The 22,604-nt window shown below is 38.2% G+C and overlaps 1 protein-coding gene across 1 annotated transcript in view; it reads right to left on the minus strand.

Moving 5' to 3' along the window:
* SMAD1 (SMAD family member 1) overlaps positions 1–22,604 on the minus strand; it is a 78,493-nt gene that overhangs the window by 34,136 nt on the left and 21,753 nt on the right. Inside the window, exon 2 of the mRNA XM_045466511.1 lies at positions 12,744–13,326. Within this exon, the coding sequence (XP_045322467.1) occupies positions 12,744–13,143 (400 nt within the window). The 5' untranslated portion in view covers positions 13,144–13,326. The remainder of the gene's footprint in view (positions 1–12,743; positions 13,327–22,604) is intronic.

A 22,604-nucleotide genomic window follows, 5' to 3' on the forward strand; every position in this document is an offset into this window, starting at 1 on the left:
TGGGTTTTAGTTTTAGACTTCTGAAACTGGAACCCCTGCTCAGCTATTTACTATCCAATTATCAGAACTTCACTTCTTACAAGAAAATGGGAATAGCAGTACTTCTCACAGATTTTCTCTTTAACATTTATATGGTGCTTATCTAGGCCAAGTGATGTAAGATCATTTGATCCTCCTAACTCTGACCTACATAGTCATTACCTCCACTTTATACAGATGGATACACAGGTATGGAGATTAACTTGCCTACGAGAATATAACCAGCCACAATGGAGACAGGATACAGACCTAGGCATCTGGCTCCAGAATCTAGGCTCCTAACCACTGTGCCATAGTGTCTCTCTGTGTGGCACAAGTAAGTTCCTGGGCTATGGAAGGCATTCAGTGAAGGGCAGTTACAATTACACAAGCAGCTGGTGGGTCATCGATTAGACACTATTGATATGTAAATGACCATCCCTAGGGGTCACACCAGGCTGTGTGGCTTAATTTGTAATTGCAGCTGAATGTAATTAGTTCTCATTATGAGTTCAAATTTGATTCCATTAAATATACTCCATGAAACAGATACTTGTTATCTAATGATGATTACTGACCAATGGGAGATAAACATAAATAAAGCCTCTATACACACCTGAAACACGGGGGTGGACTCTCACTTTACCATTATGGACCCCAACTTCATGCAGCTGGTAAACAGCTAAGATTACATACTCTACTATTAAAAACATTAGATACCCCTCACCTTCGTTATATCGGTTAAAGGGGAAAAAGCTACTTCTTTTGGAAAGCAGTGCAGTGTAGTGTAGTGGTTCGACCATGGATCTTGGAGTTAGACTTCAGTGTGAATCCCCAGATGGCCTGTTACAAGTTGTGTGACAACTTACTTAAAAGGCATCTCGGTAGCCCAGCTGGCACCTCCACAGCTTACAGCTGTGGTCAGTATTAAATGAGAATACATGTGATGTGCCAGCACGGAGTCTGGCACAGAGCAAACATAAAAAGTTACTAATTTAATTTTCACTGTTACTATTATTATTACTGTAACTACAAGCATTAATTTTCCAAAGATGTGTTTAATGAAAATGTACTTACATTACAAATTTCATTTTTATTCTCAAAATGTACACGGAAATTATGTTCCTTACTTCAGCCAATGTTATGTTTCAAGAATGCATACAGCCTTTTCACATTCATTATTTAATTCAATCCTTGCCACAACCCTGGAAAGTAGATACAATCACACCCTATCTCACAGGTGAGCAAACACCAATTCAAAGAGGACAACTAACTGGCCCAAGGTCAAAGATATCAAGTGTCAAAATTTTAGTCCAGGCCTTGTGACCCAAGACTCCTCCTGACCATATTTTAACTTTATAACTAAAGAGAAATAAATATCTGCTTTAAATGGTCTTATTTGTCCTGAATATCCTAAGGAACTCCACTCCACATTTACCAGTCAGCAATTGGCATTCTACCATGAATAAGAGCCCCTCCCTTTCCCCTCGATTTATTTATCATCAGCGTGGATTCCTGTTTTTATCCCTAAATGGTTTATAATTATTTTCAGTCCATAATTATTTTGTTAATCAATTTATCTCTGATTGAGCCAGGGGGCAGCCCCTTCAGACTGACCCCTGTGTCCTTATGACATGCTCCCATCAGGTTGTTGGGGTTTTTTTGTTTTACATAGCTCATTTTAAAATTAGCACTTCCTTTTCCAATTTAAAAGTTGCAGGTGATACTGTTTCAAAAGCATTTACCCAAAACTGTTCCCTAACTTGACCATCATACTTAAATATCTGTCCGGCACACCACCATACCCTGGATAAACTTCTTAGACACTCCAAGAAAGTGTCACAGAAAAAATACTGCTGAATCTGTTACAGGGCTAGCTAGACATAACTGTCAGCGAAATGACAGGGAAACATAACGGAAAAAACATACAAGGCAACCCCACTCTGTTGTCTTACATAGGTTTACTTTTACTTTACTAAAAGCTGCCCCCAAACCATTTACAACAATCACAGGCTCTCCTTTTGCCTTACTGTAAGTGAAGATCCCAGACAGACAAGCAGGCAGGAGGTGGTCAGGGAAAAGTGATGTGTGACTCTATAATCCAGACCACTACTTGGATAAGAAATGCCTCCTTTGTGTGGAAGGGTTAAGAACTATGAAGACATCTCTTTGAGAGGGATGTTAGAACTGAGGTGGTGAGGCAGAACGTAAACCTGACCTTCTTCCATTGTAAGGTCTCCTAAGATTCCAGGGCATAAAATTGATGATACAAAGAACTGGGGGAAATGGACACCTGGGTGGCTCAGTCAGTTAAGCTCCAACTCTTGATTTCAGATCAGGTCATGATCTCATGACTAGTGAGTTCAAGCCCCACGTCAGGCTCTATGCTGAGCACAGAGCCTGCTTGGGATTCTCTCTCTCCCTCTGTCTCTTTCTCCCTCTCTCTCTCATAATAAATAAATAAAAATTAAAAACCAAAACAATACAAAGAGCTTGGAGGAAAATCTGACAAACAGTCCTTTGTTGCCCTAAATCTTTTTAGTTAAACATGGCCTGTGTTTCCAGACTCTAGATCTTTTATCATGGAAGTTACAGTTACTTCTAGTTATACAACCCACGTCACTTACAACAGTTTTATGAAAAGCTGACTCACATTAGAGTATTACAGGCAGGCTTCGGTGCTAAGGTCACAGGAATGGAGAAATCCTGTTGAGGGCACTGATAATTAGGAATGTGGAAAGGGTGAGCAGCAAGTGAAATGTTTATCTGCCCACCTCCCACACATGGGGAAGAATCACTATTGACACAGTGGAAGCCCAGACCAGACTAAACTCAGGGGAAACAGAAGTCTGCAGCCTTTCAAACCAGTCCTAACACCGTATCTAAGAACTACACTAATCCCCTGCCAAGCTGGCAAATTAACAACATTGGGTGTTGGTTTTTCATTTTTTGTGTTTTTTTGCTTTCCTATTCTTCAGACCCTCTGAGATTTTTTTTTTTTTTTAAAAAACGTTTATTTATTTTTGAGTGAGAGAGAGACAACGCATGAGCAGGAGAGGGGCAGAGAGAGAGGGAGACACAGAATCTGAAGCAGGCTCCAGGCTCTGAGCCATCAGCACAGAGCCTGATGCAGGGCTCTAACCCACGAACAGCGAGATCATGACCTGAGCCAAAGTCAGACGCTTAACTGAGTGAACCACCCAGGAGCCTCTAGACCCTCTTAGATTTTTCACACTGTGTTCAAGTCTATGGTTGCCCAAAGTACCCCAGCTCTGCTCTTTAAAATAAACATCTTCTCTTTCCTTCCCAATATCTTCCCCAAAGAAACTCGCTTTCCTAACTACTAGGACAGAGGTCTAATCATTTGGCTAATTCAAGATTATTAGGCATGATGTTGAGTTTTTCAGGAGAATATTTCCATTTTGAAGTAGAAAAAGACAAAGTGATGAGACATACATTTTGGGGAAAGAAATCTCCAGCCTTCTTTGAGCCTCTGGATATCTAATACCAAGGAGGCTAGAAGTTAACACTGAGATAATCAGCCTAGGCATTAAATAAGCCAATCTTCCCTTCTGATTCTCTCATGTTTGCAAGTATCCATCAAGAGCAAGAGCACAGGGCACTCCAACATGGGGCAAATCACCTGTCACTCCTGTACCCAACCACATAAAACATTCACAATCCTACAAAAAAAAAAAAAAAAAAAATCACCATTTGAAGATGTTCCACATGTGGGGATAAGAAGCCAAAAAGCACAACTCACAGGTCTCATTTTATTTCACCCAAAGCTAGCTAGCCTTCCTTGGAAGCCAAGGTTTTCCTTTTAATTTAAAATATTATTTTCACACAATTGCAATTACTGTATAACTACATCTTTCACTTATTATGACAAACTTTTTATGGCTTTCAAAACTGTTTTTTCTTCATCAGCCATGCTTTTTGTGTTTTGTTTTTAACAACTGCTAGTGGGCGAGTGTTCCTTTGGCCCTATAAACTAGCAATGGCGGATGGGAGAGTGCCAGAATCTGAATGAATCAGAAAGATGTGAAAATACCTTCTCTTGCCCACATAATGTTGCAGAGACAGAAAAAGGATGAAGTGGAAGATAATGGTCAGGAAAGCAAAAGGATGAGGAAGATACTTTGTATAATCTGTATAGTCGTAATTATTTCTAATTGAAGTGTATTTGTCAACAGAAAATCCCATCTAGAAACAAATCACATAATTGTCCAGTTATCTACCTCAATTTATGTAGTTTTACAATTTTTGTAAAAGTAACCTATTGTAACTGCTCTTTCTTATGTTCATCAATTATTAAATAGCACAATACCAATGCCCCCAAATAATGCACTAAAAACAGTTGCTCAGGAAAAAAAAAGAATTAGATTAAACTTCACATTTTGCCTTTAAGAATATGGAATCTGCTAAAAGATTTGGGTATAAAATCCTATGCATAATTATACTACTTCATCTGTTTCTAGTAAGATGGTAGATGCCAATGATAAAATTACCAAACACAAGTCAAAGGCCAATGATAATACCTTGGAGAAAAATTCATCATCTAAACTCCATGCCCCCTTAGTTGTGTACTGAGCTTGTACAGAAGCAGAATTTTCAAAAGAGAACTTCCACATGGACAAAAGAATGGAACCCTGAGTAGACTCTGAAAGAGCAACTGCAAAGGCCAGGGACATTCTCCTTGCCCCAAGGTAGACATTCTCCTTGTCCCAAGGTATCCTTCCTGCACGCAGCCTCTGCTAAGGGCCTCAAAGTCTCTTCCCCAACACCCCCCTTCACAGGTACAAATGCTTTGATATGTTCCTCTTACAGCTTTCAAAGCATTCTTCTTTCACCTAAGTATTGTATACATCTCTCTCCTACACCAAAAGTATTACAGAACCACCCAGACTAAGACACAAACATATAGAAGCTATATATAGCTGTATATCAATCATAGCAACTCTTACGGAATGCATGTGTGCTTATTTTCCTCTTAGTCTTGACCTTCCATTTTATTTTGTTTTCACTGGTCTAATACTTTCTACTTTAGTGTATGTCTTCTTATAAGCTGATTTAAATCCTGGGTACAATGAAATATACATATATATCTGCATATATATCTACACTACCACATAGTCTGGAACACAATGTCAAGATGTGTTAGAGATGAATGAGCTTTTTTATGACCACTCTCAGCCTTTTAAGAGTTAACTGCATCCCCCTGCCCGACTTATACTATTTGATTTAGCAACCTGTGCTATCATCACATACCAGCCTTTCTTGGGCAAACACGGTTCATGAGGAGTTGTAGATGTGCCATAAATGTTTAAATGAAGAGAAATTTAGATGCAGATAATTATAGGGGAAGATGGTTAATTTTAGGTGTCAGCGTGCCTGGGCTACAGGATGCCCAGATAGCTGTGAAACATTTTTCTGGCTGTGTATGTGAGTGTGTCCCCAGAGGAGATTAGCATTTCAATCAGCAGACTGGGTAAAGATGGTTGCTCTCACTAATGCAAGGGGGACATCCTCCAATCTGTTTAGTGCCTGAATAGAACAAAAAGGCAGGGGAAAGGCAAGTGTGTGTGTGTGTGTGTGTGTGTGTGTGTTTTAGTGTAAGCTGGGACACTCATCTTCTGCCCTCAAACAATCAATGTTTCCGGTTCTCAGACCTTTGGACTAGGATTGAGACTTCTACCACCCACTTCCTGGCTCTTCAGCTTACAGACAGCAGATCACGGGACTTTATGGCCTCTATACTTGTGTATGTCAATTCCTATAATAAATCACTTCTTATATGCATATATCTATATATATCCTAGTGGTTCCATTACTCTGGAGAACCTTAATACACACGTCATAATGCTTTATTTTAATTTTTAGACTTAATTTTGTTAATTAATCCAAAATCTTCAGGATGGATGATTATATCTTGATATCTGGCTTACAACTTCAGTTATCAGACTCCTATGTATCACCATTCAGATAAACTTGAAGGAAAAGTCAATACTTCTCCTCCACTCCAATCTTACAAATGAATGTACTAACACAACCTTAAAAAGGAAAAATTTTTACTTGTATGTAAGTTTTTGTCATCATTGGCTCAAGTAAAACCACGTTTGCAGTATGAAGAGACACAATTAAAAAAATTTTTTCATTTTGGTTTTTTAAAATATTAATTTTATTAAATCTCAATCCTTAAGTATATGTCTTTTTAATAATCTGTGTGTAAAATAACAAGTACACATAAACATCTTTGCTGCACTTACCAAAGTAGAATGGTTTCTTTTTTTTTTTTATTTTTTTAAAAAATTTTTTTTTAACGTTTATTTATCTTTGAGACAGAGAGAGACAGAGCATGAACCGGGGAGGGGCAGAGAGAGAGGGAGACACAGAATTGGAAGCAGGCTCCAGGCTCTGAGCCATCAGCCCAGAGCCCGACGCGGGGCTCGAACTCACGGACCGCGAGATCGTGACCTGGCTGAAGTCGGACGCTTAACCGACTGCGCCACCCAGGCGCCCCAGTAGAATGGTTTCTTGAGGAAAACCAGTAGTGTGATTGAGTCCTGAGGTGAATTAGGAGCTTTTTCACAGTTCACTATTTTTTATTTTATTTAATTTTTTTAAATGTTTATTTATTTTTGAGAGAGAGAGAGAGAAAGAGAGAGAGAGCGCACGCGAGCGGGGAATAGGCAGAGAGGGAGACACAAAATGTGAGGCAAGCTCCAGGCTCTGCACTGTCAGCACAGGGCCCGAAGCGGGGCTCAAACTCAGGAACCACGAGATAATGACCTGAGCCGAAGTCAGACGCTTAACCGACTCAGCTTAACCGACCGTAACCCAGTTACATTGAAGTAACTGTAGACTCATTCACATGCAGTTGTAAGAAATAATTCAGAGAAATCCTAACCTTTATCCAGTTTCATCCAATGGTAACATCTTGCAAAACTATAGAATAAAACAATTTCAATATAGACATCAATACCATTAAGACGCAGAAAATTTCCATCAACCCAAGGATCCCTCATGTTTTCACCCTTTTACAGTGACACCCACTTCCCTCCTGCCCACCCCCTTCTCAGACCCTGGCAAACACTAAATTCATTCTCCATTCCTAGAATTTTAAGACTTTCTGAGATAAAATTTACCAAGCCACGAATTACATGGTGACTGAGGCAGATAAAGAGTCAAAACTCGCATTCAGCCAACAGGTGAAGAGGCTTTTAGGTACATTTCAACAGCTGGGAGCCATTTTACCAAAAATGGAAGCACCAGAAGGTTAACTCCAGGGTGTTAAAGACTGAAATAGAAATCTCAGAATTTCAAATTCAGGTTTAATACGGCCTTTCAAGTTGATTAAGTTTAAAGTACAGAAAACAGTTTTCAAGAACGATGTGAAAAACATAAAAAACAAATAAGGCTAATGACAGGAAGTCTCCATAAAGGCATGTTAATATCCACAGATAGCAACTGAATGGTCTTCTTAATACCACAGTTAGATGACTTACTTTACGACTGTCAGCATTTAGTTGGGTAAAGAAAAGGAAAACCTATATTTAACCTAACCACTAATAACTAGCCTTAATTCTAAAGGCTACTAAAAGTCCAAATAAACAGTCACCTGTTACATCATCAAGAGGGTCACGGTCAGAAACTGCATGAACTTTCTTTCCTATAACTGTTCACACACTGTAGAAAAAGAAATCCTTAATATTTTTTTACTTTCCCAAAGATAAATTTTTCAGTGATGGTCAAGGTAGTACCTTTCACCAACAGAAAGGTTCTTCCCCATTTCACACTCTTCACCACTGTTAACTATGATGAATACAAGTTACTGCACAGTGCTTGTGTAACTTCTGGTTTTCCCCCCACTGTAATTTTTAGACTTCTTTATTATTTATAACAAAATAAATGACATAGGTTAAAGAAAAAACACAATTCCTTAAATCCATGAAAGTATTTTTGGGGGCGCCTGGGTGGCTCAGTCAGTTAAGTGCCCAACTTCGGCTTGGGTCATGATCTCATGGTTCGCGGGTTCGAGCCCTGCGTCAGGCTCTGTGTCTCCCTCTGTCTCTGCCCCTCCCCTGCTCCTGCTCTGTGTCTCTCTCTTTCAAAAATAAATAAACATTCAAAAAAATTAAAGAAAGTATTTTTGGTCAAAGGAACATTAAAAGGACAATTCTAAAACCTGCACTGAGCCAAAAACAAAGCATTCACAATTCTAAAACCTGCATTGGGCCAAAAACAAAGCATTCCTTTCTCCTTGACTCCTCCACCTCCTTAAATACACCTTATGACATTTTATCAGAGTGCTGATCTTAATGAATATCAGAGAGAAGGGAAGTCCTGGAAGATCGGGTCAATTTTATATCTGTAACAAAACATGCAAAGTTCAAAATGATGAACGAATAACTTCAAAGACAAACCCATTAGCATCTCTTTTCGATAAAAGACAACTTCATCTAGTCAACTGGACTTGACTTGTCTAGGTACCTTAAACCAGTGGTTCTCAAACTGTAGCCTGCATCAGAACCACCCAGAGAGCTTGTCAAAACACGGATTCCTGGCCCCATCCCCAGAGTTCAGTTCAGTAGGTCTGTGCAAGGGTCTAAAACTTTGCATTTCTAAAAAGGTCCCGAGTGATGCTGATGCTGCTGGTCTGGGGAACACATACTTTGAAAACCACTCCTTTAAACTAGAGACACCCAGTTTTTGTTGAATGTTTCTCCAGAGATCTCAACAGGAATCTCTGCAGAAAATACCAAGTCTGGGAGACCTAACTAATGCTTAAACTGCTAAACTACTCTTTGAAATAATTTATCTGAGCTAAGTTGTTACACAGTTCAAAGTAATTCCGTGTAGAGCTGTGTATCTGTAGCTTAGAATTCCAGACCCCTTGAGGTGCCTGGGTGGCTCAGTTGAGCCTTCTACTTCAGCTCAGGTCATGATCTTACTGGAGTTCAAGCCCCACATTGGGCTCACTGCTGTCATCACAAAGCCTGCTTCAGATCCTCTGTCTCCCTCTCTCTGTCTCTCTCTCTCTGCTCCTCCCCCCACAAGGTGCAGGGGCTGCTTCATAGTGGTCTCTGGAAAAAGGCCATTTGTTCTTATTCCCACATTAGTCACTTTATAATATGAAAAATATAAGCTAAATCCTGATGTGTTCAAGTTCAACAGATCTTGGCCTCAGCCTCAAAGTTTTCTAGAACTATTCTATGCATGCCTCACAAGATTTTTGGCTAACAGTTGGGGGGGAGGGGGACGACAAAATGTCACCTGTAGTCTCAAATGTCTTATTTTAGCTGGTTTTCCACCCAGCCCACCCCTGCCCCAACAAACCTTCTATAAGTAAGTTACTAAGAGCAAGAAAATCATCTCAGCATTAATTTTTAACCTAAAGAAAAACTGTTCGTCGTGTCAGAAGTGTTAGTAATAGTGTTATTTCATTGTTAGTAGTGAAATAAACGAACAAGGGAAGATGATGTTCAGAGGGCATAGGCAAGCTGAAAACTCATTTCCAAAAAAATGGACAAATGACCATACAAAGATATTACAACCAAAAAAATTTATTGAACTGTGCTAGCTGCTTAAAGTAGAAATGCTAATAATACATATGGGCCCTACCCTCACAGTTTTATTTATTTACTATCTTGCCAGGAAGACTAACAAAAAGACAAGTGTAAGTGTGAGGAACATTATTTAGAAATTCAGATTGCTACAGGAAACAGAGACTACCCTATCAGGAGGGTAGCAAAAGAGGAATCAAGAGAGACTTCTCAGCAAAGCTGAAACCCATTAAGCTTAGAACTGAAGGATAAATAAGAGTGAGCTAGACAAAGAGGGAGGAGAAACGAGTTACAGACAGAGGAAAAGAACGGAGCGTTCCCATATGACTCAAACACACAAAATATGGAAGAACGGGCAAAGAAGCTGGAACAGCAGGCAGGCAGGACCAGAACGTGCAGAGCTCTGTGTACTAGCAATGGGAAACAGGAAGATAACAGTATCATAACATGCATCTTAAAGAACTCTCTCTGTAGTGCAGATATTGGCCTGAAGCGAGTGATGGGTCAGGAGGCACAAGACGAATTGCTGGAAGGGTGGAGAAGAGTGGCAGGAGTGTGGATGGAGAAGACATAGTGAACCTTAATTGTCTGACACACAGGTTACTTAAATTTATAGGGACCTCAGTTTCATCATTAATGAAGTAGGATTAGAATCTTCCCTGTATACCTCCTTAAAGTTACTATGGTGAATCAAAAAAAAATCACACACCTAAATAATCTCGTTTGTACATATTACTTGTATACACTGTTTATTTCTTCTCCAAAACTCTTAACTCCATCTCAATTTCTGGCTAAAAGCCCATGTATCTCTGTGTTGACTTTCTGCTTTTTAATTTACTTCACAGCACATACAATAGTTAGTAAAGAATGTCTGCATTAGAATAAGAATTCAGCAGGGGCGCCTGGGTGGCTCAGTTGGTTAAGCATCTGACTTTGTCTCAGGTCACGATCTTTAGGTTTGTGGGTTCGAGCCCCGCATTGGGCTCTGTGCTGACAGCTCAGAGCCTGGAGCCTGCTTCAGATTCTGTGTCTCCGTCTCTCTCGGCCCTTCCCATGCTAACCATCTATCTCTGTCTCTCGATAATAAATAAATGTTAAAAAAAAAATTTTAGAATAAGAATTCAGCAAAGTTGGTGGAAAAAAGCAAATGCAGTCTTAGCAAAGATCAAGTCTAACAAAATGTAACTTTTAAATGGATACAATAAAAACCAACTAGTTATCTAGACATAAATTTAAAGAAAGATCTACAAGAATTATATGGAGGAAACTTAAAGAAAAAGACCTAAATAAATGTAGGAAATGCAAAATTAAGTCAATCCTTTGCAAATGAAACCAATGAAATTCCAAAAAAATTTCCAGAGGATTTTTCACAGAACTTGACAAGGTAATCCAAAAGAATATAATACAGAAACCACAAAAATATAATGTTGAATGAACATAACAAGTTGTGGAAGGATGTTCCAATATCGGTAACTCTTCTAAACATATAAAAAATAATATTATGTGTTGTCATGGATTCAGACATACATAATAACAGTATAAAAATACACATGGGAATGATGACATCAAATTTTAAGCAAAAAATTCAGAATAGTTACCGAAGGGAAAAAACTGAATCAGAGAGGCCAAACCTAGAGTTTGGGTTTTATTTGTAATCTTTTATTTCTTAGGCTAAGTGGATACAGAGGTGTTTATTATTATACTATTCCCTAGTCTTTAAACTCTTTTTGTAGGTCTTAAATATTCCATGAAAAACCAAAAACTTTTTTTTTAAAAAACCCACAAAAACAGAATGCCTTTTATTTGAGAATGTTACTACATGATTTAGCATAGTAGTTTCCAACACCAGTCCAATAGCTACTCGACACCATCTGAAATATTTGTTAAAAACATGGATTACAAGGCTGTGCCAGAATCAGAATGTCTGGGAGGGGAGCCATGTGATTCTAATGCACAGCTTCATTCAGGAACACTTGGTAACCACAAATCATTAATAACTAATCCATCAACAAAATGGGTTCCAATCTGACAATGAGATATTTAAGTGCTTAAAACTGCCTAATTACTTTCCAGTTGATGCAAACTGTCTAGAATGGGGATTCTAATTTGAGGGCAAAACCATACAGATTTTAACGCATATTATACCCTCAAAAAAGGTCATACACGTAAAAACTAGGAATATCCTCTTAAGTAATAGCATCTAATGATTCCACAGCAGATAGAATTCCCTCATATCCTCCACAGGGAGCAAAATTCCACCAGAGATGATAAAAGATGCTATCTTTTTTTTAATTTTTTTTTTTTTAACGTTTATTTATTTTTGAGACAGAGAGAGATAGAGCATGAACAGGGGAGGGTCAGAGAGAGAGGGAGACACAGAATCCGAAGCAGGCTCCAGTCTCTGAGCCGTCAGCACAGAGCCCGATGCGGGGCTCAAACCCACGAACTGCGAGATCATGACCTGAGCTGAAGTCGGACGCCCAACCGACTGAGCCACCCAGGTGCCCCAAAAGATGCTATCTTTAAAAATAAAGTGGTACAAGTCATTAGCAATTGCACTAAGGATGCATTTCCCTCAAGTACACAGATGGCAACCCCATGTTTCTTTTCTGAATTTTATTCCTTTGTAATAAAATCACAGCTAAGTTTATCTAGAGAAATTCAGAGGACCAATGAGAAACATAAAAAATAAATTTAGAAAGAAAACCATTCATTCATTCATAATTAGAGTTGTCAGTACTGCTATGACAATTTTGCCTCGCTCCTAAGACACAAAATTAACCAGAGAGGACTAAGTCGTTAAAAAAGTACAAAATCTTCAAGGGCTGGCACATTTTCCCCTAATATTTAAAAATCACAACTGGGGCGCCTGGGGGGCTCAGTCAGTTAAGCATCCCACTCTTGGTTTCAGCTCGGGTCATGATCTCACGGTTTCATTCAAGCCCTGTATCGGACTCTGCACTGGCAGCGCAGACCCTGCTTGGGATTCTCTCTCTCTGCCCCTCCCACATGCGCTCTCTCCCTCTCAAAATAAATACATAAACTTTTGTAAAAAAAAAAAGTCATAAAAATCACAACTAAAAACATGGAAAGGGATTCTTTTCGTATTTTAAACAACACGAATCTGCTAAATACATCAATATAAAAGGACTCACTTACCAGGACTTTCTACTCGCTTATAGTGGTAGGGATTGATGCACACTTCCTTCTGCTTGGAACCAAAAGGAAACTCACAGCATTCCAGTGGTTTTAGTTCATGGTGGCTCTGAAGATCGGGCCAACGCCACACTCGGCAGTAAATGACATGAGGCAGTCCCTTCCGGTGGGAAACTTGCAGCCTGCCGTCCAGAGAGCGGGGGATGGTGACACAGTTACTTGGCTGCCCTGGGCAGCTCAAGGCCTTTTCCAGTTCCTCCATGGCACCTTTCTTTTTCTTCAGTTTTTTCACCAAAGCATCAACAGCTTTCTCTGCCCATTTTTCTTCTTCATCACCCTGTTTCCACCCAAGAAGTCTCTTCACAGCTGGACTTGTGAAGGAAAATAAACTTGTCACGTTCATAATGACCACACTAGTTCTACACTCCTTGTGTACGGGGAAATACAGGAGTCTCCAAATGCAAAAGCACAACAGAAGAGATTTCACTTTATTGACATAGGATTCTCTGTAGCTTCTTGGTTTTGAGGTCCCAAAAAGTAGAAATTACCATGCCTAGTGCTTTAAAAAGTAATCCAAAGTCAGCACCTAGAAAAGAAAAAAGGGGAAAAAAATGTTTAAAGTACTCGCTACTACAAAACCACAATTCACTGCACAATTACTATGGGCCAGGTACTATTTTAAGTACTTTTATGTATTACAATATGTTATGGACTGAATCATGTCCTCCCTAAAATTCATGTTGAAGCCATAACCCCCACTGCAACTGTATTTGGAGATGGAGCCTCTAAGGAAGTAACTAAGGTTAAATGAGGTCATAAGAGAGGGGCCATGATCTGGTAAGACTGGTGGCTCTACAAGAGGAAGGGCTCCCCCACTTTGCACACACACTGAGGAGAGGCTATGTGAAGACTCAGAGAGAAGACAGCCGTCTACAAGCCTGTGGCAGAGCTCTCACCAGAAATCAAACTGACCGGACCCTTGATCTTGGTATTCCCAGCCTCCAGAACTGTGAGAATAAATTTCTACTGTTTAAGCCACCCAGTCTGAGGTATTCTGTTGCGGCGGCCCAAGCAGACTAACACTTAGTTTTTTTTAAACAGTCTTCACAGTGAGGTAATACTGTCGTTACCATTTTATAGAGACACAGTTTAAAAAGTAGTAAGTTACTGTTCTGAGATAAAAGCAGTAGACACCTTCGTGCAAAAAAGTCCAAGTTATCAACAATATTGTAATGCTTTACACTCAGATTCATTGAGAAGCTCTAAAAATGTATTTCAAAACAGACCTCAAGCAACAAAAACTGAAAGTGACAGAAAAACATACAGTGGTCTTAACATCTGTTTTTGGTTTATTCTTCTAGTATCTTTATGCTAAAAGAAAAAGTAGTTCTATTTCTACTATGTAAACATTATAAGATTTTAGGGTATTTATTCAGTAAACAAGCCTATGCCTATGGGCCATAGGGCAAGTAAAGTAGGAAATTTGGTTTTTATTGATAGGAAAGGAATGGAGCACATGAACACATACTGTACCAAATTCTTTAGTCCAGCTGTCTCAATCAAGCCTTCCAGTTACTCCTCACCAGACAAAAACAGAAAAGGTGAGAAAGCTTAAAGAGGGAAACTTTGCACAAATTCCAGCTAAGATATAGTAGAGCATGTATCATACCAACCTCCTCCCAAGAATCACTCTAAAAGCTAATAAAATATAAACAAACAAAAACGCCCCACTTTAATTTTAAATATATCAAAGAGCAACCAAGGTCCTCAGGACTAGAGGGCCAAGATGCTTAGAATAAAAAAGCAATGAAGTGAGCAGAACATTCTCTTCTGCTCCTTTTCTCAGGGCCCTTACCAATGCCTGCACTGAAAGTAGCAAGAGGCCTGGTAGCTGAGCTGAAGGGGGCTCAAGAATGAAGCAGAGATTTCAGTGGCCTCATAGGGGGAGACCCCAAAGGGGCATGCTCTAGTGTAAGGGCAAAAAATGAAATGGACCAGTTTTTATACTGAAACATGGCCTGAATTCATCTTTTTTTTTTTTTTTTAAATCATCTTAATTGGTGGGAATAGAGGAGAGAAAACTGTTGCAGAGGCAGTATTTGTAGATACTGGCCAAGGATTTTCCAAAACTGACAACAGACATCTAGACACAGATCCATGAAGCCCTACAAATCCCAACAAGGATAAATATAAAGAAACCCACAAGTTTTGATGGATCATATCACAGTAAAATTGCTGAAAACCTGTAATAAAAAACTTTAAAAGGACACCTTATTATTCTATAGTAAGTACAATAAGGCTGACAGCTGACATTCCAACAGAAACAATGGAAACAAGAAGGCAATCATTAGCGTGCAAATGTAAACAAACAACTAGTAACTTAGAATTCTATACTTAGTGGAAAAATCATGCAATAGTGATTGTAAAATAAATGTGTTTTACAACATACAAAATCTGAGAGAACTGACTTCTGACAGGAATTTGTGAAACAGAAGGAAAAAGATCCCAGAAAGAAGCAAGGAATGGAGGAAAGAATGAAGAGCTCCAGAAGGAAAAATAAAGGTAAGTCTAAATGAGTACTAACTTTACAAAACAATAATAGGAATCTCTTGTGGTATTTAAAAAATAGAATTAAAATGCATGGAAAAAACAAAACAAAACAGAAAGGAGTAAATGAAGTTAGTGTTCTATGGTCCCTGTATTATCCAGGTTGTGATAAAGCACTGAATTATTTTTGATAAGTCTTGTCATAATAATAATTTAAAAAACTAATGATAGGATAATTTAAAAAACTATAAAAAGGTAATAGAGAACTTATACAATATAGAATTCTTTTTAAAAATATGATTCATCCAGAGAAGTTAAAAAATACGGATTTTTAAAAAAAATATTACTGCAAAGAACTTAAGAGAAAAAAACAGAGCAAATACGTGGGACAAACAGAAAACAATAGGTTTAGATCTAATTCCAAAAGTATCATTAATTATTTAAATATCAACAGACTAAATATGCAAGTAAAAGATGGGTAGGAATAGATGGGGATCATACCTAACTCTACTATGTACTTACAAGAGGCACATATTAAATATAAAGGACAGAGAAAGGTTGAAAGAAAAAGGATGGAAAAAGATATACTATGCATATTTTAACCAAAAAAGCCGCTGTAACTATCCAATAAGAAAGAACAGACTTCAGGGGCGCCTGGGTGGCGCAGTCGGTTAAGCGTCCGACTTCAGCCAGGTCACGATCTCACGGTCCATGAGTTCGAGCCCCGCGTCAGGCTCTGGGTTGATGGCTCAGAGCCTGGAGCCTGTTTCCGATTCTGTGTCTCCCTCTCTCTCTGCCCCTCCCCCGTTCATGCTCTGTCTCTCTCTGTCCCAAAAATAAATAAACGTTGAAAAAAAAAATTAAAAAAAAAAGAAAAAGAAAAGAAAGAACAGACTTCAAAAATAAGAAGCATCACCGGATATTTAAAAAAGGGATATTTCATAACATTAAAAGAGTTGATCTAGGGGTGCCTGGGTGGCTCAGGTGGTTAAGCCTCCGACTTCAGCTCAGGTCATGATATCACCGTTTGTGAGTTCAAGCCCCACGTCAGGCTCTGTGCTGACAGCTCAGAGCCTGGAGCCTGCTTCTGATTCTGTGTCTCCCTCTCTCTCTGTCCCACCCCCACCTGCACTGTCTGTCTCCCAAAAATGAATAAACATTAAAAAAGAAATAAAAAAGAGTTGATCTACCATGAATATAGCATAACCTCAAATTTTCATGTAAAAAGTGTCAAAATACATTAAGCATAAGCTGACAGAATTAAAATGACAAACAGACAAACCCATAATCTTAGTGGAAGATTAAAACAATAACTGATATAACAAGTCAACAAGAATCAACAGACATTGAAGATTAACAACATTTGTAAAAAAACTTGATCCAATTCATGTACATAGATCACTGTACCCAATGACTGTAGAATATACTTTCAAATATACATAGAATACTTACCCAAATTGACCATATAAAGAGCTATAAAGCAAATCTCTATACATATCAAAACCAAACAATATGCCTTTGAGCACAGTATAAGAAATCAGTAACAAAAATATCGTTCTCTAAAATAATTACACTTAAATAACTCATGGGTCAAAGAAGAAACTACAGTGAAAACTGAAAAACATATTTAACTTAATGATTATAAAAATATGACACATCAAAACTTGCAGGATGTGGCTCAAGCCATGCTTAAAGGAAAATTTATAGTCTGAAATGCATATATTAGAAAAAAAAAGATGAAAACTAATGGTCTATGTATCTACCACAAGAAAAAGGAAAGGAACAGTAAATTAAACTCAAAGAAAGTAGAAATGATAAGAAATTGGGAAAAAAAAAGCATAACAGAAAACTTACAAAATCAAAGTTGCTTCTCAAGAAATACTAATAAAATTGGACAAACCTCTAGCAAAACTGGTCAGTAAAAGTGAAGGCACAAATTAGTAACAATAGGAATAAAAGGGGAAATCACTACTGATCCTCGGAAGTTAAAAGGAGGATTACTAACTGCTGTCACAGCAATCTGCACATCTAGAGTTACTTTGTGGTAGTCTACATGCATTCCTCACTACAGCAAAGTGACTGAGGAATTCAATCTTAGTATCTTCCTATCCTCAGAGCCCAGCACTGTACCTGGCACCCAGCAGATTCTCAATAAATGTTTAATAAATAATTTAGCTCCCTGAACAAATCAGAAGGCCAAGCGTGGAACTCCAACTTTACTCAATAAACTATGAGTAAATATTACTAAATAAAAATATTACTCAATGGGCTGTAGAGAATCAGTTATTTCCTTTTTCAAAGTAAAGAGTTTTACCCAAATTTGCCAGTTCTATTGAAGTTGGTATTAATTTCATTTAACAGAAAAGGAAAGAGAAAACAAAGCCATGCTGCTATCAAAAGTCACACTTGGTCAGAGTGTACCTACTGAAATAATCATTTACTTTTAGATTAGCTTTGCAAAAGAACAAGGACAACTTCTTTCTAGTCTTCTCATAACAAATTACGAAGGGAATGTATTTCTTCTTATTTTATATTGCCTTTTCGGGGCGCCTGGGTGGCGCAGTCGGTTAAGTGTCTGACTTCACCAGGTCACGATCTCGCGGTCCACGAGTTTGAGCCCCGAGTCAGGCTCTGGGCTGATGGCTCAGAGCCTGGAGCCTGTTTCCGATTCTGTGTCTCCCTCTCTCTCTGCCCCTCCCCCGTTCATGCTCTGTCTCTCTCTGTCCCAAAAATAAATAAACGTTGAAAAAAAAAAAAAATTATATATTGCCTTTTCTTCTACTCCAATAACCGCTTTTTTGTATTTTAGCCAATGATTTTCAAATAGAACGGGGTGAGTTTATATCAAAATCACCAGGGGCTATTTCAAACACTGTCAGTGATGGGTTATACAAGGCAAGTATGTTGCGGGGTGAGATTAAGAACCACCATTTAAGACCTTTGTTTTAACTATTCAAACTGACATTCATTCAACAAAGCTATACTGAGTGCCTGCTAAGTGTTTGGCACTGTGCTATAGATACACAGGGACAGGGGCAAAAATGTCTGCATCCTAAAGGGGCTCACAAGCTGAGAAAAGAACCAGGAAGTCAACAACGCTCTCTGCTCTCTGCGGCAAGTTGGTGTCCATGCTAACACTAAAGGATTGGGTTGAGAAGTGTTAGGCCACCTCCAGGGAGTCATCCAGAAGGATCACACTGTGACTACATACCAAGGTAGAACATGAGCACAGGAGTAGAAGTGGAGGCCCATGTACTGTACATTTGCCCACCAGGAACTAACTAGAACACTGTCCGAGGAAAGCTCTAAAATGAGTGTAAACAATAATATATAAGAGAAGAAAACAATTAATTCCAAGGATTTCAGGAAGTTTTCCCAAAGAGGTCTTAAAGGATGAGTAGAATTTTATGAAACAACAGAGCTAACATTTTGAGCTATTGCCACCTGACAGACACTGTTCCGACAGTTTGGATCTACTAACTAGTGTAACCTTTACAACAAACCCTCTGAGTAAACACTATCATTTCCCTCTTTTTACAGGTAAGGGAAGTGAAATACAGAAAAGTGAAATAAGTTGCCCAAAGTTTACAGACACAGCTGTTATGCCAGAGCCAGGGTCTGAATCTGTGCTCTCTAGAGCCTCAATATTTTAGCCACTTGTCTAAACTGCTGGTTTGAGGGGAGAAAAAAAAAAGTTACAAACAGAGAGGGAGGGAGGCAAACCATAAGAGACTCTTAAATACAGAGAACAAACTGAGGGTTGATGGGGGGTGCGGGAGAGAGGAAAGTGGGTGATGGGCACTGAGGTGGGCACTTGTTGGGATGAGCACTAGGTGTTGCATGGAAGCCAATTTGACAATAAATTATATTAAAAAAATAAAACAAAGAAACTGCTAGTTCTAACAGACACAAAATAGAAATGCAGGGCTCAAGGTGGCTGGCGATGACACACAGCTGATAAGAAGGGCAGGGGCAAGACTATGAAGGGCCTGTGATACATCTTATCCCGTAGACAAGTGGAAGGTTTTCTATCACAGCAATGCTGTGATTAGACCTACAGATCTAATCTGTGTTTCACAGAGACAGCCAAGGTGATAGCCTTAATACAGGAAGACTTCTCCATACAGAGAACAAAAAACAAACCGCTACCTCTAAACACTGCAGGAGCCAACTGGAGGGACTGTCCCAATGCCACTTCACAAAAAATTAAAAGTGGCAAGATCACAAACCTTTACATATAAATGTGCGTAGATGAAACAAAATGCCAGCCGATGACTAATATCTGTCTACTTGAGTTAAGTATTTTTTTAATATACAAGTCAAACAAGTCACCTACCAATGAGTCCATGATACTGTGGCCTTGGCAAGACAGCTCATTTTTTTTCTGCCCGTTTTTGTACTTCCTGCTTTAGTTTATGTCAAAAGCTAAGTGGCCTTATCAGTTTAAAGTGCAAAATAAAAACATGAGTCAGCAAACAGAGATTTCCTTCCCTCTTCTCCAAATACAAACATTTCACACTGACAAAAAAAAAAAAAAAAAAAAAAAAAAATCATTCACTCACTTAGTAAAGAACCTCTAAAAGCCTTAAAAATACTATCTTTTGTTCCAGCAACTTCACTTTTCGAAACTTACTCTAAGGAAATATTCTGAACTAGAAAGGTAAAATGTTTTTGCACAAAGATTTTCATCAAAGCATTATCTTTTTTAGAGGAAAAAGAGAAAAGCTAATAACTAGAAAACAGGTAAGTAAGCTATGGTACAATCCACTCAATAGAATATTACGTAGCCCTTAAAAATTATGTTCATAAAAGCTATGTAATAACTTGGAAAAAACCTTAAGCACAAAATAAAATGGGTTATGTAGCATGAACGACTATGAAATACATCAAAATATTAACAGTGGCTGGATTTGGAAGGTTAGTAATATGTCTCTCCTACTTTTCTACACTTTTCAAACATTTAATGAAAAACTTTAACTTCTGAATTAAAAAAAAGCCTCCATATGCAAATATTTGCAAATTACAAAAAAAAAAAAAATCAATTTTATGAGGTCAAGCCACATACAAACTGCTTTTAAAGCCAGGTTGGACTCAGACTGTGATCTGATTTTGGAAATAATAAATATACGTTTTTTTAAACCCTGTTTAAAACAGGGTTCTAAATTCAGATTTTTTCCCTATGGAGTGTTGCCCATGAGAAGGATTTCTATTAGCACTGCCAGAAGTCAAATGAGAAAAATACTCTTCTCATACTCCTTTTGACTTGGCTATTTAATTTTGCAACCCATGTACTATTCCTTAATGTTAAAAGGAAAAAAGCAAAAAAAAATTAAAACACCTTTAACTGCTGTGTAACTTGCTTTCTATTTAAAGGAAACCTAATTAGCCAATTGCACAATGGACATTTTCTTTATCTTGGCCTCATCTAGTAAAGAAGCATGTAATTATCCAACTGTGTGAATATAAACAAAATACATTATCTACTATTCAATACCTTTCAGATCCCAGATTCCCACACAAAGTCTTAAAATAATTATTCTAATTTGTATCTGAAAATACAATTAAAAAAGGGAAGAGGGAGAGTAGCTGCCAAGTGGTACAAAACAAGTACCTTTATAAAAGGATGGAGGAGGGAGGAGACCGATCATGACCAAATTAAATCCCTCTGTAGCTTCAGACTAGTGTGGTTTATAATTCTTGCACTTGCATGGAATTCAATGAAGTAGACAAAATAAATGGCTCCATTAAATATTGAGGGAATAATTAAATTATACGATAAAATAAATATAAAATATAGGCTGCAAAAAGTGACTGGGGAAAAAAAACAAAGACTCCTATCCTAGTACCTTGAAAAAAAAAAAAAAAGGAACTAAAGAAAGATAAATGGTCTATTGTCAATGAAGCAAGCAACTTTTTTTTTTTTCACTTCTCATTCTCTGGTTCATTACTTTGTCTTAACTCTAATGGTAAAACAGCATGGCATAAAGATCAAAGGAATTAAGGAACTAAAAGCACAGGGTATTGATTAACTTCACTTTGAAACTGTTTAACAGTTGGATAAGTTATTTAGGAAAAAAAGACAACTTTACAAAAATTACCTTTCTATAAAAATGCTTGAACCATTTTTTTTAGGAAACCAATTATTTCCAAGTAACAAACTGTGTGCACTATTTCCTGACTTACACCACTAAGCTTTCTTCTTAAGCAGATGATCTTGTGAATAAGCAGAAAAAGTTAAGACTTGAGCTCCCAAAGAAGAGCCACAATGGGGCTTCAGAGAAATCATAAGCCAACTGTATGATTTTTGTAGTGCACTAGTTTTTATACCTAAGATGTTTCACTATATACCTCATTAGAATGCCATGGAGAAGTAAAATACCTCAGAGATGTGTTGTACAAGTACTATGGAAAGGTACGTGTCATCTATCCTTGCATCCAACTTTAAATAGGATTTAAGGCCTAGTAAGAATTCTTGCCTCCTCTGAGGTGCTTGACTAAATTAAGACATCATAAAGGGCTAAAAAGTGAACATGCCAGAGGATCTGTAATGTAACTTTCACTACTCCATTTTTTTTAGTCTACCTGATTTCATTTGGGTACCCAAGTCAACTGCATACTCCTACCAAAGGCAGTATTGGCAAAACAGATCATGACTCTCAAGAAGGATAAAACAGATACCCTAAAAATTCCCGACACTCAAAGAAACCACAGAATCACAGAAGAGTAGACACAACAGATTACGGTTAAAAATACTTAAAAAACATGAAGGCTGCACAGAAAAATACTCCAGAGATTCAATGCCAGTAAATATTTTAATTATAAAGAGCAATTCATCATTAAGCCAAGAATTGCAATGAGCTTTGTTGATGGAAGAGTAAGACAGAAAATTCACAAAATGGCACAAGGGCCGGTGGGGGGGGGGGGGGTGCGGTGAATAGAAGGGGATCACAACCATATTCATCAGACCTAAGTAAAATTAGGCTACAGAGTCAAAAGTCCTGAGGAATAAAGAACTTCTAACTTTTGGTAAAACTAAATTACCTGTTACCTAAGAAAGTAGAACAGCAGACAATCCGCATACTGGCTTAGCACTGAAGGAGAAGAAGGACATACACTCACATTTCCAGGTGGAAAAACAATCCTATGAACAGTATCTGTGAAAAAGTTATGAACGCAGGTAGAGACAGTGCTCTGGAACAAGTAAAATACAACCACAAACAGCATCAACTCTAAACAGTGCCTAACAAAAGCACAAAGACTATTATACTGCTCATTAAGATAAATGATACATCCTTATCCACTGTTAAGGCAGACCAG

Source organism: Leopardus geoffroyi, chromosome B1 (assembly GCF_018350155.1).
Source record: "Leopardus geoffroyi isolate Oge1 chromosome B1, O.geoffroyi_Oge1_pat1.0, whole genome shotgun sequence".
In the NCBI taxonomy this organism is placed as follows: domain Eukaryota; kingdom Metazoa; phylum Chordata; class Mammalia; order Carnivora; family Felidae; genus Leopardus; species Leopardus geoffroyi.